The 15,391-nt window shown below is 42.8% G+C and overlaps 1 protein-coding gene across 3 annotated transcripts in view; it reads left to right on the plus strand.

Annotated features, from left to right (window-relative positions):
- Positions 1-1,249: 1,249 nt before the first annotated feature.
- LOC311151552 (SAM and SH3 domain-containing protein 1-like) overlaps positions 1,250-15,391 on the plus strand; it is a 523,482-nt gene continuing 509,340 nt past the window's right edge. Inside the window, exon 1 of one of the 3 annotated variants that reach the window (XM_084202079.1) lies at positions 1,250-2,718. In XM_084202079.1, the coding sequence (XP_084058205.1) occupies positions 2,260-2,718 (459 nt within the window). In that variant the 5' untranslated portion in view covers positions 1,250-2,259. The remainder of the gene's footprint in view (positions 2,719-15,391) is intronic. The other 2 variants (XM_084202081.1, XM_084202080.1) reach the window with 2 other exon arrangements.

A 15,391-nucleotide genomic window follows, 5' to 3' on the forward strand; every position in this document is an offset into this window, starting at 1 on the left:
AGGAGATTTTAAAAGGACTAAAATGCTCTTCCTCCTTTTCTCCCTCTTTAGCAGACGAACCTGTGATCCCTAGGCTTTATACCCAGAGGCTGCATTTTAACCGCTGGTAAGTAGCTAACCTTTCCAAAACACCTTGCAGCGCAATGCTTTCTGTGAGAATGCCGCTCTGCTGCGCAATCATGCGGCGAGCTACATGAAGCCCGGGGACAAATGTGCCCCTAACTCTGCTCAAAAAAGTCCTGCAGGAAACCCGTTACGAATAACGCCCCCGCCAAATTACAAAATTGGAGGAGCGGTGCCCCTCCTCCGGCACCCCTGTGCTGTGGGAGGCTGGTGGGTGCCCCGCCGCCTGTCCCCAGCTCCCCCCAGCCGCCATGAGGAGGGATCTTCGCAGGAAAGCAAGTTTCAAACAGTTTAAAATGAAAGTGGCAGGGGGTCCTCACCTCAGCCCCTGGGGACTGGCGAGGGGAGCCGCGGGCGGCGGGGCCAGGCCAGGCCGTGCCGTGCCGGCGGCGCTTCCCGCGGCGGCCCGGCGGGGGCGCTGCGAGCCCGGCGTTCGCGGGCAGCGCGCGGCGCCTCAGCGGCCCCGGGCGGCCCCGGCGGCGCGGGGGGAGCGGGCCCGGCGCCTCCCGCCTGCCCGCGCCGCTTCCCGGGCAGCGCCGCTTGCCGGGACAGCGCCGCTCTGCGCCCCTCCGACCCACGAAGGGTCCCCCTCCCACCGCGAAGGGCTCGCTGCCCCCGCGGGGCAGCCGGCGCCGCCGTCGGCCCGGCTGTCCCAAGGGCGCTGGGGGGCAGCTCCTCGGGCCGGTCCCCCTTTGGCGTTCCCTTGCCGCGGGGAAAACGGGGACGGGCAAGTTCGGCGGAGAGCCCGCGGAGCGGTGACAGCCCCGAGCCGCTGCCCTGCCAAGCTGCCTTGCCCCCCCGGGCCGGCTGCACACCGCCTCCCCGCGCCCCCGGCGGGTCTGGCTGGGCAGGCGAGCGGCCGGCGGCAGACACCGGGGGCTGCCGGCCGGGAAAGTTGGAAAGGCCTGGGGGAGAGCCGGGGCAGGGGGCTGGCAGCGGGGTGACGGGCGCGGAGGAGGAGCGGGGAGAAGCCGCACCGGGAGGAGCCGGAGGAGATCTGCGGGAGGCGCATCAGGCGCCTCCGGTGTAGAGGAGAGAAAGGACCTGGGCGGGGAGCACCGCTCCGAGTACCGGTGGCCGGGAAGGGAGAGCTCCGGCGGCATCCGGGGAAGGCGGGGGCAGCGCCGGTGACCTGCCGCAGATCGGCTCATCCGCCGCCGCTGGAGGATGCACGAAGCGCCGGCCGTCCGCACGGCCCCGCCGCCGCCTCCTCCCCAGGGCGGCTGCGGACAGCGGCGGGAGCGCCAGCAGGGATAGGGGAACGCGGGGAAAGTTGTGCGGGCCGGGCGTAGGGCTGCGTGCCCCGCTGGGGCAGGAGGGCACTGCCGGCATCCGCGCGGAGAAAGTGGGGCTGGAAAGCGGTTTCTGGTCTCGCTGCCAGCGAAGGGCATTTAACCAGGATTACGGGGATGAAGGGAAACTGGGAAAGTAACTCGGAAAAGTGAGTGGATTTTTTTTTTTTCCTTCCCTCTGTTTTGCTCCTAATCCGAAAAGAGCCGTTTAAAAGGAAAGCAAAAGCCGCCGTGTGCGCCCGCTGCTGGGAGAGACACGGGAGAGGAGCGCACTGCACACCGGCACCCCTGCCCACGCTGGGCGAGGGTGCGGGATCCTACGCTCGGCTCTCCCCCGACACCATCGTGTACCAAAGCAGCTACTTAAAGTAAACAGATTGATCATACGACAGAGCGCAGGAAGGTGAGACAGAAGCAGAAACAGAAACTAACACTGAAAGGAAGAAAGAAAAAAAAGAAAAAAAAAAAAAAGACAGCGACTGCGAATTACTTCCAGAGAAAGTGGGTGGATGTTGTGCAGCAGCGACCTGGGATTTTAGGGGATGCACCCTTGTATTTTGCTTCTCTCCAGTCTGAGCCTCCCTTCTGTGGCAGAAAGCGGCTGTACTCAATACAAGAGGAGGAATAAGCAGGAGGGGTTCGGTCAGCAGTGCTTGCGGTGCCCTACTGATCTGCTTTAAGGATTTTTTTTTTCCTTTTCCTGGTGGATGTTTTCTTGACCTTGATTTTGAGGTCTCTTACTTGCATCGCAGTTTTTGTGGCTTTATGTCCTTTGGCGAAAAGTGGAAAGGGGGAGGCTGGCTTCAGTGCTGAAAGTTGCACTCGTTATTATTTTGGAGCCAGCATGTGCACCAACATAGTCTACGAGTGGCTGAAGACCCTGCAGCTCCCCCAGTACGCGGAGTCCTTCGTCGATAATGGCTACGACGACCTGGAGGTCTGCAAGCAGATCGGCGACCCGGACCTGGATGCCATCGGCGTGGCCGTGCCCCACCACCGGCGCCGAATCCACGAAGCCGTGCGGCGGCTGAAGGAGGCGGACGAGAGGGCGGCGGGGCTCTACTTCACCCTGGAGCCGCCGCCGCCGCCGCCCCCCGCCCCCGCCGGGCGCTGCCCCCGCCGGGCGGGGGGGCCGGAGGAGCCGCGGCGGGGGGCGCCCTCCAGGGTCCGGCCCGGCGGGCGGCGGGGGGCGGCCGGTGGCGGGGGGCTGGTCGCGTACCCCAGGCTGAAGCTGAAGATCATGATTCGGGACAAGCTCATCCGCGACGGCATCAACCTGAGTAAGCCGCCCTACTCCAACAAGGTAAGAGGGTCCCCGCCGGCTGCCACCCCCGGAGGAGCCGTGACTGGCGGGAGTAGCGGGGCGGCTGGGCTGGAGATGGGGAGTTCAGCAGGGCCTGGTCCTGGCTCTGCCGTGTACCGGTGCGAAGTTTCTCCAGTTGTGCCAGTGGCGTTTTGGAGGGGAATACTGATTGAGCACCAGCAAGATGCAGTGGGGCCAACAAAGGTCAGATCCACCAGCACGTTTTGGCACTGGTGGTATGGCATGGTGCTGTGTTTTGGTTTTGCCTCCCTTTTTTTCCATTAACCATTTCTTTTAGTATGGTTTAATTTGAGGTGGGAGAGTAGAAATTGACAGGATGGTCTTAATGGTTTGGGCGTTTCTTTGTCTTTTCTGTGAAACTTTTCCATTGTGTTCAAGAGGGATGGCTTCTCTCATCTTTTGTTAGTGATCCTGTTTTAGTCAGTTTCTGTTGGTGAAATGGCTCCTGAAATAAGTGGTCATCTGGCTGGAGGAAGAACTCCAGCAGCTGAATCCAACTGTTGCCTGGATTTATTTGTTGGAATATAGTAGTGACTGGTGAATGTCAAAACTATTAATCAGGCTCCAGCACAGGTCAGTCAGTCTCCAGGATGCAGTCTGCTGAAAGACCAGAAAAGGGTACATCCCAGTAGAGTCCATTCCAGGCCGATGAAGCCTCAGTGTTTACCTGATTCTTATCTTTTGAAAAGGTTATAATACAAGATTCATCAGTTTTGGAAGTTTGAAATTGTTTTGTCTGAAATTTTTGGTAGGTTTCCTGCTGAAAATGTAATATGCAGAATAAGTAAAACAATAGAATAAAATGAATAGTACCATGGAGAAGAAAATTGTTTGTGAAAGAAACTAAGGTATTATAATGCATGGGGGTTTAAGAGTTCAGTGTGAAGTGCTTCAGACTAGTTTGATGACCCAAGTTGCCTATATTTTCTTCATTGACTTGAAGTCTCATTTTTCAGAAAGACTGAGCAGTTGAGGTTGACCTTCAACTTGTGGGTACTTTTTCGCTCTGAAATGCTTATGAATGTATGGAGGCAAGGTGACGGGGAGGGCTGCAAGTCTGGATTTACAGAAATCTGAGGAATTAAAATTGAGAATGTGTTATCTGCTGTCATGGACATGGCTGTGAGGATAATGGGCAAAATTCAACTTGGATAACACTGTGAAGGTGCAGATAATAAAACTGCAAATTTCAGTATTCCGATTTTTTAACACCTTGGTGACAGAGGCCCATAGTCACTTCTCAAGTACAGCACAGTTGTCTGGTTTGGGATGTTTATTTGTTCCCTTTTCCTGAGCTTCTGGCTGAGGACATGGTGAGAGACATTATGTCAAACTTAACTCTCATGAATGTCAAGTCTAAGTACAGCATCTTCCAAAAGTTACTGTGTCATTTTGCGGAGATTTTTTTCCCCCCACGCTTTGGAGTAACACATCAAACACATCATTAGATTGAAATTACTAATACATGTTTGATATAAAAGAAAATTCCATGGAAGTTATGGCTTGTCAGTGTAGCTGCACCACTTTACCACCTCCTCAGCTGTGTTCCACTTCTTTCATTTGACTTTGTGTGTGTTCTTTGCTACCAATTCAGTCTTTCCAAGTGGATCGTCTTCCTTCTCTCTGTGGTATTTTAAAGTTGTGTAGAAGTGGCACTTTGGGACAAGGTTTGGTGGAGAACTTGGCAGTGCAGGGTAGCGGATGGACTCAGTGGTCTTAAAGGTCTTTTCCAACTTAAATGATTCTATGATGCTTTTCCACATGAATTGTAAAATTTATAAGATGCCAGCATATGACATCAAGGCAATTTAAATCCTTGGCATTGATTTCTTTTTTAGCTCACTTTATTTTAATATGATTAGTCTGATAATAATGTGGATTAACTGTCAGGACAAGCTTGACTTACACAGAAGGCATCACTCAGCTTTAATTTTTTAAAACCTAAATGTAGTATTTTGAAATACAAAGAGAAACGAAGTTTACTTTCCTAGGTTTTTTTCAGACTGTGGTGTCAATGTATTTATTTTGGATAATAAATGCATATAACATCATTTTTTACAGTAACAGAAAAAACTTTTCTCTGTGTGAATCACTTCACATTGTAGCATGTTGTAAGAAAGCATAAAGCTGGCAAGATTTGAGTGTGTGTTGCTCAACATGCATTATTCTGAATGCCACCCACTGTAGCAATCTATCTGCAAAATGGCTTAAAGTAAATAGCAGAAGATCATGTCACTGTACATTATTCATTGGATGTTGTTTAGAGCAAGAAAGATGAAATACTGCATTTTTGCATTTGGAAAAGAGCCATATTATAGCAGTGTCTCTTAAAAAAAACCCCAACAAAACCTAAAAAAGCCAACAAAGCCAAACTTTAGAAAATTGTGGGTATAATTTAAGCATTAGAGTTTTATATAGAACATACAGCATATGTAGAATATAAAGGCTTCTGCATGTCAAAAGAAATTGAATATATTTTCTGCAGCACACAGGACTGAAGAATCAACTTCCAAGTTTATGTCATGGTTTTTTTGTATACATTTAACACTCATCTTTGCAATGTGGACATTCAGGAGTGAGGCACTAGACCACTGACCTATTTGATAACTATTTGCATTTCTGGTTGTGCTTAGCTGCATACTAGTCTTCCACTTCCATGGCTTACATGGAGAATGCCATCTTTTCTTCTTAATATCTATGCATAGAACTTGGTGTCTATGAAAGAAGGAGCCTGCTGGTATGTATATGTGTGTACATGTACATATTCATATGCATTTCACTTGTTTCCTGAGGAGTTCTTGGTCTCAGTAAAGAAGTTCTCAAGCAAGATTTGGTGTTTTATTTTAAAACATCCCTGAGAACTGGAAGTGTTGCTCCTCTGGCTTTTTCAGAGTCTTTTGCTAGCTGGCTGAGCTGTAAACATGTCAAAAGATCAAAAATTAGTATTGTATGTGGCTGTGGAGATGTTTAAAGCATCCTTTTGCTGTCGTTTCAGATGAAAGGTGGAACAACAGAGTGGGCAGAGTAGAAATCTATTGCTATGGTAAATTTTAGTTTAACTTAGTTTGATTTCAGTCAGCAGAAATGGCTAACAGCTACTTTGCAGAGCTTAATATAAATCCCTTAAAAGACGTGCAGACTTGGAATTGAAGCCATGTGTGTGGGTGACTTCAGACACAGAGACTTACCATAAGACATCTTGATTATTTCCATGGAGAATTTGAATGAGGCCTCACCTCCTTATATTGTATCCCATGTGTATTTCAGGTAAACCAAGGAACATAGCTGTAACTGAGGAAAACTCCAGAGGAGTCAGATTTTGTTCTATGTTGGTAATGCTCCATAGTACTCAAAGATTTATGTTTTACTTTTTTCACCAAGCTTGCTATTGCTGGCTGGTAGCCTTAGGAGTCTCCCATGTCTAAGAAACTTCTTGTGGAGGTGGTGGGATTTAATGCCTTTCAAAAAAGAGCCCATGACCAAGTGAAACTTTTTGTCATCTTGAAACATCTAGCTGCTTGAAAAAATTATCTTTGATGGTTATAATTCTGTCGTTAATTAGGAAGTGAATTATGTGCAATGTAGAAAGACTTTTGACAGTCTTTTGCCCCTAGAAGTTTTGGGAAATTAATTGATGGCAGAAGGAAAGCAAAACGAGACCCCCTGCATTACAGTGAAGATGAATGTAGGAAAACACAGCACTGATCTGAACCAAGGGGATTCCCAAAGTATAGCCATCAACTTCACACAAAACCACTTTTTTCTTTGGTAGGCATATTCCAAAATGGATAATGTCCATGCTGGGTTTGAGAAGGAGTAAAGTCACTAAATGTCACTGTGGAAGAGAGAGCAGAGGAGCATTCAAATCTGTCAATAAAAAGACAAGTAGAGTGTAGCCATGGTATTTTATGAAAAATCCTTTCTTTAGGATTTTTCCTCCTGAGAAGCTGAGAGGCCTCAGGAACACAGTGTAAAGAAAGATTATCTGCTGCTGTGGAATGCAACAGGTGGATCTGTGATTGGTCTCATGTGATTGTTTCTAATTAATGGCCAATCACAGTCCAGCTGTCCAGACTGTCTCAGTCAGAGACAAACCTTTGTTATTCATTCCTTTTCTATTCTTAGCCAGCCTTCTGATGAAATCCTTTCTTCTATTCTTTTAGTATAGTTTTTAATATAATATATAATAAAATAATAAACCAAGCCTTCTGAAACATGGAGTCAACTTTCTCGTCTCTTCCCTCCTCCTGGGACCCTTGTGATCACTGTCACAGTAGGGTACCTTGTTGTGGAACATGCCAAGAGAAATTTAGTACTCCATTTATCTTGAATGTAGATTAAGTGACATTTAATAGTTTACTGTAATTTAATTATTATTTCTAATTGAAATAAATGGCCTGACCTCTTTCTTGAAGGACTTTATTCAGTTTTTCATCTGCATAGAATTGGAAGTACATTAAAAACATACATGCATTAAATCTCTCACACCAATTAAGATTATTTGCTTTGCCTTAGTACAGTTATAGTCATGGAGTTTTCAATATTTATTAGAGAGAATAAAACTGTAGTGTGACATATGTACATGTACGTGACCTCATTGTCACTCACTGTGCTCTTCATGATTATCAGCATGCTTGGAAAACAAACACTAAAAATTCAGATGCATGAGATCATAATCTCAAGAGTTCAAGCAGATGTAGAAAAGTAAAATGTCAGATCCAAGTGAGTATCTGCTTAAACACCCAAATACATTCTTTTTAAGTTATGTGCTGATAATATAGCACAGATTTGTGGTTCTGATTAAGTCATTGTTTAATCCTTGCCACTACAAAATGGGGAATATTTCACAAAAGTTAAGTTTTAAGAGGTAAAGAAGCCAGCAATTCTGCGTTGAAATACACTGGTTCAAGCTGGGGCTGGATAATGTAATCAGTACTTTAGATATCTACAGAAATGAATTCAGCAAATTAAAAATATTGTGCTTTGAAGAAAAGACAACACTCACCTGTACTGGAATTAAACATGAACCTTTTTCTAAAGACCTGGCTGCTTTAGAATAACTGCATCAACTCTGATTAGCAGAGCGTTCTCAAATATGCCTTGGGGAAAGCTGCCTATTGACAGAAGTACTAGTGCATTAAGTAGTAACAATATTTTCATGGCAATAAATTAGTAAAGCTACAGGCAATGTTCAGGAAGTGAAACGGTATTTCATACAAGATACCACAGAATTTGCCTTTGACTTCACAACTCTTTTCTTTTAAAGAAAATGTAGCACCTCATATATTTGGCAGCTGTTTCAAAGTCCTGGTTTATTAAACTCACAAAAAACACCCTGGAAAAGATCTTCCAATCAGCCCATTAAAGCAAAATGTTGCAGAATGTGAACAATACAGTACTATATTGTATATGCATTTGAATTGTTCTTGAATATTTTAAAGTGTATTCAATCTCCTCTGGAAATGTTGAATGCAAATCTTCATGGGTTTCATTATTTTTAAGTTAAGAGGGAAGGAAGATCTCATTAGGGTACATTACAGGTGGCATCCTGAGAGAGGATAGTATCAACTCCACGGCTTTCTTTCCCCCTTTCCACGATTGTGTTAAGAGTAATTTCTGAGCTCTGATAGAGCTGTTGGCTGGTAGAGGAGCTGTGTGGGACTGAGCAGCAGCCCCGCAAGGGGAATCCTTCCTACATCCTACACAAGGCTCTTAGTTTGAAGGAAACGCTAAACTTAAAGGTTCCTGGCAAAAGAGAAATGCCTAGCCTCTGGTAGTTCCTTGAGGGCTTTTTCCTTCCCCTAAAGGACTTGATTCAGTCAGAGCTCTGTAGTGAAAACTGAACTGATTTTTGCCACCTACTATGGGGTTTTGTGTAAATACTGCACTTCAAGAGGCACACCACCTGTGGTGTGATAAAAGTCTGTCTACCAGTTTCACTTCCACACGCCGATAACCTGTCTTGTTTTAAGTAAGTTTGGTGATCATAAGTCTTTCTGAAATGTAAATGCATTTTAAGGAAAATATTTAGGTTGATAGCCCTACCCCCATAGCTTCTTCCTCTGCCATATGTAGGATGATTAAGCCCATACACACAACTACACATGTGGAATACAAAAAACTCCACGATAATTTCTCACTAAGGAAGTAATCTTGTGAGCCATGTTTCTAGTGTTGCATATGACCAATATGAATATCTCACATATTCCATAATATGGGCAGCTGTGTCCCTGATTTCTGACATGGAATTGAATAATTTGTTTAAAGTCATGACAGATTTTAGAGAGATGAGGCACTGGGACCCACTGCTGCAGTGTCTTTGTCTATTGCCTCAGGATTAAGAGTAAACTTCCTTATGTGCAAATAATGGAAAAGCGATCAAGGAATAACTTGCGGCCTGGCTGCTTGGAAATTAGTTATGCTTGTTAATTCTCCATGTTAGTTATACCCTGTGTGCATATGTCATTCTGGAGGGTCCCTACCCACTAAGGTGTATAGATCAAAACATAACCTGAAACATACAAACAGTCATTACAGAGTTCGTGATAAGTGCAGCAGAGAGGTTTGAATTGACAGGAATACTATTATTTTAGATTAGGAATAAATTTATTATATCATTTACAGGGACTCGCTTACTGGTTTGAGACTCTTCTACAGCAGAAGAGGATGGAATGTGTTATTACTCGAGTGTAGGTTCAACGTTTGAATTTCTTGCTTTGTCAGTTTGAATGAGCCCCTCTGCTTGGTGTTTGACAAAGCTATCTGTTCAATCTCTTTGTCTAGGCTAATATGACATCTCATATTGATGTGCTTATCTTGACAAATGTGGTGGCTGTTGCGCCCTGCAGGAATTGTCTTTTATTAAAAGAGCACAGCATGGCTATGTTTAGCTCTGCCATGTTATTTTGGGAATGGCTGTGCAGCAGGAAGGGGAGATTCCAGTGAACCTTCCATGACATTGGCAGTCTGCGAGCCAAGCCAGCCCAAAGCTGGCTCCAGTGACTCGTCCAGCCTCTTCAGTTTGTTTCTTAAAGATAGTAAAAAAACTTTTCTTATGGTTTTGCAAAACAAAAAGAAGTGGCATGTCACGTGAAATACAAGTAGAAGGGCCTTCAAACAGTATCTCATCTTCGTTCTCACAAACTCAGCAGGATGGGAATGACAGTGATTCATGCCTCTCGCGGGAGCCCTGTTCTTCCAGTTGGTCTCATTCCCAGTGAAGTCAGTGGGGGTTTTGCCAGGGATTTCATTTGATGCTGCTTTCTGAGTGAGGTGTTCAAATTTAAATCAGCTAAAAAGCATACCCCTACAGGCTCTAATTGTGGTGGTGGACAAGAACAGGATTACATGAGTTTAGAATGGCAAATACAACAGTACCATAAAAAAAAAAAATTCGGAACTTTTCAGATCTTTAAGTATCACCATTAACAGCTCAAACAGTAGTGAGGCAGACTTCTGAACATAGATCTTACAGATCTGTGCTAGAATAAATGTTTGGTAAATATTCTCTGAAATCTCCACTAATGTGTATTGGTTGGAGCTAACATAGTTGTTTACAGCTGTCCTCTCAGTAAATTAAAACAGGGAGAAATAGCAATAATATATGGCAAATAAACCTTATAGGCAGGTACAAATGTATACCTGCTGCACATTTGGGTTTTTTCCCAGAATAACCTCTTTGGTTTTGAGGAAACACACCCTGATGCAGGCATGTGGTGTTATCACTGAATATGATGTTAATCTTTTGGAGAAATTAAGTCTGGTTCTGATGTCTGTGCCTCAAAAAATACATAGTAAGCTAGGCGTGGTTAAGAAAAGAGCTAAAAGTCTGGGAAAAAAACCCTTGCCTTTCAGTCAGGGGCTAAGGAAAGCTTGTACTGTTTTTTTTCCCAGAGTTAGTTTAAGTGGCCACTTGGCCATGCTTTCACATGCACAGAAGGAAATATTTTTATTAGGGGAAAAAGGCACTGAGAGCTTCAGTGGCTGAGTTCTGTAACTAGGCTATTCATGCTGTGAAGAAGGCCAAAAGCCAGTATAAACCAAAAACTTAGTAAGTATATTCCATAGAGGAAATAACAAAACAACCTCCAGACAAAACTAGGAGTATGTGCCATTTTTGCACCAGTGCACTTAGTTTGTGAAAAGAGAAATTTGCTGGAAGTGGTACCTCTGCCTTTGGGCTCCACATTTCCCAGCACTTCCCAGAGCCTTCTGTGTACCCCAGAGATACCCACTCCCTGACCTCTCCTAAATTATCTCCCCAAAGTCTGCCTCAAGATACACTATCTTCTTCCCTAAAAACAATCTTTTTCCCACCCAAGACTATACATCTTTTGCCTTTGGTCTTCCTAACATTTTTTTTCTCCTAATTTGCATTCTGTGTGAGTTTCATTGCATCTCCCTCTCCTGCTGCCCAGTGTCTCAGGCTGCTATTTGGATCCTTCTCTCTGCCCCCTTTTGTTCTAATGAGAAGAGAAATTTTCTCTCTCACTCAGGAGAGCAGGGCAATCAGTTCCCTGCCCATTGTGCTCAGTGTCCCCAGCTGCCTTCCGACTGACTTACACAGGTGGCTGAACCCAGATTATTCTCATAAAACGAAAGCTCTAAACTTTGATGGTAAAAATTTCAATCTTAAAACTGCCATAAGCAGCAGTCATCCAAAGTCCCTCCAGCCCCGGTTTTGTGGCCGAAAGAAGGGATTGATCTAGGAAAAGGAGGATACATAGTAGCTTTTGAACTGCTGTATGGGACTGATTTGGTCTTTTTGAAGCAGGACTCAATGTATTCTTAAAAAATAAGTTGTAACCTCAATACAAAATGCTTTCAATGCAAAAATTTTGAAAGGCTTTTTTTTTTTGCATAATTTTCTAGTTCAAATAGTATGATCATAATAATTGCTTCTAATTGCAGCATCTCTGAATTCTTGTCCCATAGTTTTTTGTTTCCCAAAATGTTTTTCTTGATATTTTATTTAAACCATTTCTACTTATAACTACTTGCACTGTACTGCATTAAGAATTTTTATACAAATGCGTCTCTGACCTCTTGTTTACCTCATAGTTAAGGTTTCCCCCTAAATATCCAGTAATTAGTTTAGCAGAGTTTTTTCTGCAGTTAGGGAATGAAAAGTACCAGAATAAAGAATCATCAAGACTACCATAGGTCTTTATGTGCTAGTTCCTAAGATAAAAACTTCAACCTAAATATAAGGGCAAATGGTTAATTCAGCATCTGAGTCTGTATTCTTTCGCACATCGTACCAAATGTCAGAAGGGGATCTCATTTTAAAACACTAACTTGTAGAAACTAATGGTGGAAATTGAAATTTCTAACCAAGATGATTTGTTCCTTTTAAGGTATTAACATTAAAAGAGGAGAGAACACCAAATAAGGAAAAGGGACTAAAACAAGAGTAATTTTAATTTAACCTGCAGTTTTCATGTGAAGGAAACTTATTGGACTTTCCTGTGATAACTTCTAAATAAGATTTTGCCAAGAGGGCGTTTCAGAGAGAGCATTTTCACATGCACTTAGTATTTGCACAGTGTTAAAAATAATGCTCTATAGTTTGTGGAGTAGGATGGCGCAAGAGGAAGTTTGACAAGAATACCACTAGCTGGTTTCTGTCCAGCTCTAAAAATTACACACAGTAGGGACATACTTCATTGAGCCAATGATTAGAAGTGATAAAATGTGTATGTGTCATTGCCAGTAATGTCAAAACCAAACAAACCCCCCAGCCTCTCATTTTATATCTCTTCAAGAAGTAACATTTGTATCCCTAGCAAAGGTTAAGGCTAAATTCTTCAATATTTCTCAGGGTTGTGGTCTAAAAACTCCTAGTTTGAAGGAATGTTGAAAAATTCTCTTTTCACTAGTGTTTTGGGTCCTGATGCAATAGTTCCCCAGGATTTTTTTTTCTCTTTGATAGAAAGGCATGCATGTACCATTAAGTGAAAGGAAGGGAGCTTATTTGCTATCAGGCCGTGATGGGAATCAGCTGAGCCAGGCTTGCTCCTAAGTGCTCCCAGGCTGGTGGCCTCAGTGCTCATTTACCTCTATAAATACGAGTAGAACTGTATAACCTTGAGTTGTGTTGGAGTATTTTTTCAAGGGAATTTTGTCTGCAATTACTCTTGTCATAGGTAAGTTTTATGCATGTCTTTGAAAGCAGGGTTTATCATAATAAGAGGTGGTCTGAATCTCTTGTGGAGGTTGTCTTATGCTGATAGTGTAGCAAGTACGTACTGGTTTGGGTGTTGTGCCTTTTATAAAGCATTGTATCACGTATGAAACTGGGTGGGTTTCCTATCAGTCTTCAGTAGCAGGTATTAATTCACTTCTATGAGAGGTTGTGAAGGATTGAGGTATTTTCCTAAGGAGTTGTTTCATCATAGAGCTGGAAACACACTTAAAAGAAAATTTATATTCTTAACTTACGTATGTTAAAAAGAACTGCTTATGCAACCACTAGATTCATTAAGTCAATTACTATGGTGTCTATCAGGAAATAAGCTGTTGCTGTATATCCTTCCTCTATACGTGTGTGATGGGTTTGGAAGAAGCGCAGTTTTGTCTAGGTTTTTATAGAATGTGTTTCATAGACCTCTCAGTGGTTGAAATTGATGTAATAGTTAATATTATTGATCTCATTTTGGAAAATAAGGCAGACATTCCTTTGTGCTGAGTATATTTCTTCCTACAGGGATAAGGAAATGGTTATCTCAATATAAATAGCAGCTTTGTACTTACAATGAATATGAATTAAATTCAAGGTGAAGGTAGTGAAGGAATTTCAAGAGCTTATTTTTCTTTTCTTCTCCTTGTATCTCTTGTCATGTTTGCAATGGAAATGTCTTTCTCTAATTTGAATTTGCCATACAACTAGACAAGAACAATGTGATACTTTTACTTAGCCCATTCTAACTTTAAAAATCTTCCTTTTTTGTTGTTGCTTTTCCTGATTGTGCAGTGTGAATATATGCTTCATGTACTTGATAGTTTTTCATTTCATAGATGTCTAATTGATAGTTTGTGTGTGTTATTTCCAGCTAAGTGCTAGCTTTGATGTGCCTTCAAATCAATAATGGTAACTAAATTCTGCTCTAAATTTTTAGAGTTGGCATCCCAAAAATGACTTTCAGAATGACTTGGTTGTTATCACTAGCACCTTGCTACTTTATGCAGCTCCTACAGAACATATGTGCTCTTCGGTAGTTTGTTGTTTTTTTTTTTTTCCTGCTGCTTTTCTTTTTGTCTCCTTCTCTTTTTGATCTCTCTTCCTTTTCTTTTAGCATGCGTTTGTCTTACTACGTGTCCCATTTACCAAAAAACCCCCCTGATTTTCTTTAGACTCTTTCAGATATGTATCTGATTAGTAATTATCTACTAGTGGTTATATCTATCGCATGGACAATAATAAGCTAACAGAGAAATATTTATGGCTTTAATATTACATGGGTTTAGGGGCATGTATGAATATTTAAAAGCATTACAAAAACCCCTAAAACTAGAACCTGAATGGACTACAGAATTGAATTTTTGTCTTGCTGTACTTTCTTGTGGTCTGCTCATTAGTTGCTTGAAGGTGAGACCTACAGAATATGTAATTGTATGATGCTGGGTAAATAGCTCCTAGATAGAAGAGGAAATTTCTGCAGTTTAAGTGTTATCAGTTATCTTTTCTATAGCAGGGTTTTTAAATTAAAAGCATATTTACACTAGATTCTGTCAGGTTTGTAGGCCGCGGCCATTACTCCCATCATGTGAGTTAGTGGAAATTTTGTTACTGATTTTGTTGGGAATGAACTGAGGGTTTTGCCAAGGAGCTACAACTGTGCTTTCAAAGTACTAAATAAAAAATGTAACCATTATGGTTTCTGGTTGAAATTTTGCCTTGATTTAAATAGTTTTTAAAACATATTTTTATTAGCTGCTATTTTCACAAGGTGGTAAAGTCCCTTCTTGGAATGAGCTGCTGAGGTTGTGGGTACCCCTCCCCCCTGCCCTTAATATTGTCAGCCAAATGCTGTTAAATCAATCAGTATCTCTTTTATTCTGCTTGTTTGCTTCTTTCTCTTTCTTTCTCACTCTCACCCAATCCTCCTCTACCCCCCATGCCCACCCACCCTTTTCTTTTTCCAGTTTGGAAGCTCTTAAGTTCTAGCCTGTCAAACAGTCTGGGAAATTCTGGATGGTTTTTCATTTTTCAGCTAGAAGTTAGGGAATAGAAGATGTTGTCAGTAAGAATGAAATTTTATTTTTTGGTGCATCAGAAATATTGAGAAGTCAGGAAGTGGAATAAATTGATAATTGTGTTATAATTATCTACTGATGCTATATATCTCTTTCAAAAGGATTTTTAACCTATTTAAGAAGAATAATTCCATATTTTAATTATTGGTGTCTTACTAGACTTAAACTGCCTGGGAGAAACAAAACTTGAAAAGGCGATATGAGCTATAGTAAAGAAACGGCAAGAAATCCAGACTGAGGAAAGAATGGTTTTTGCACTGTGGGTTTGTATCATGCTGTCCTGGAGTGGTATGCCCCAAGGACAAGATCACTCTGACTTTGGTGAAGGGGTGGGATTTATTTGGAGATGTGTAGATTGGTTTGCTTTCGTGTCTAGTCAATCCTAAAGGTGGAAATT

This window comes from Fringilla coelebs (assembly GCF_963513975.1).
Source record: "Fringilla coelebs genome assembly, chromosome: 3".
NCBI lineage: Eukaryota > Metazoa > Chordata > Aves > Passeriformes > Fringillidae > Fringilla > Fringilla coelebs.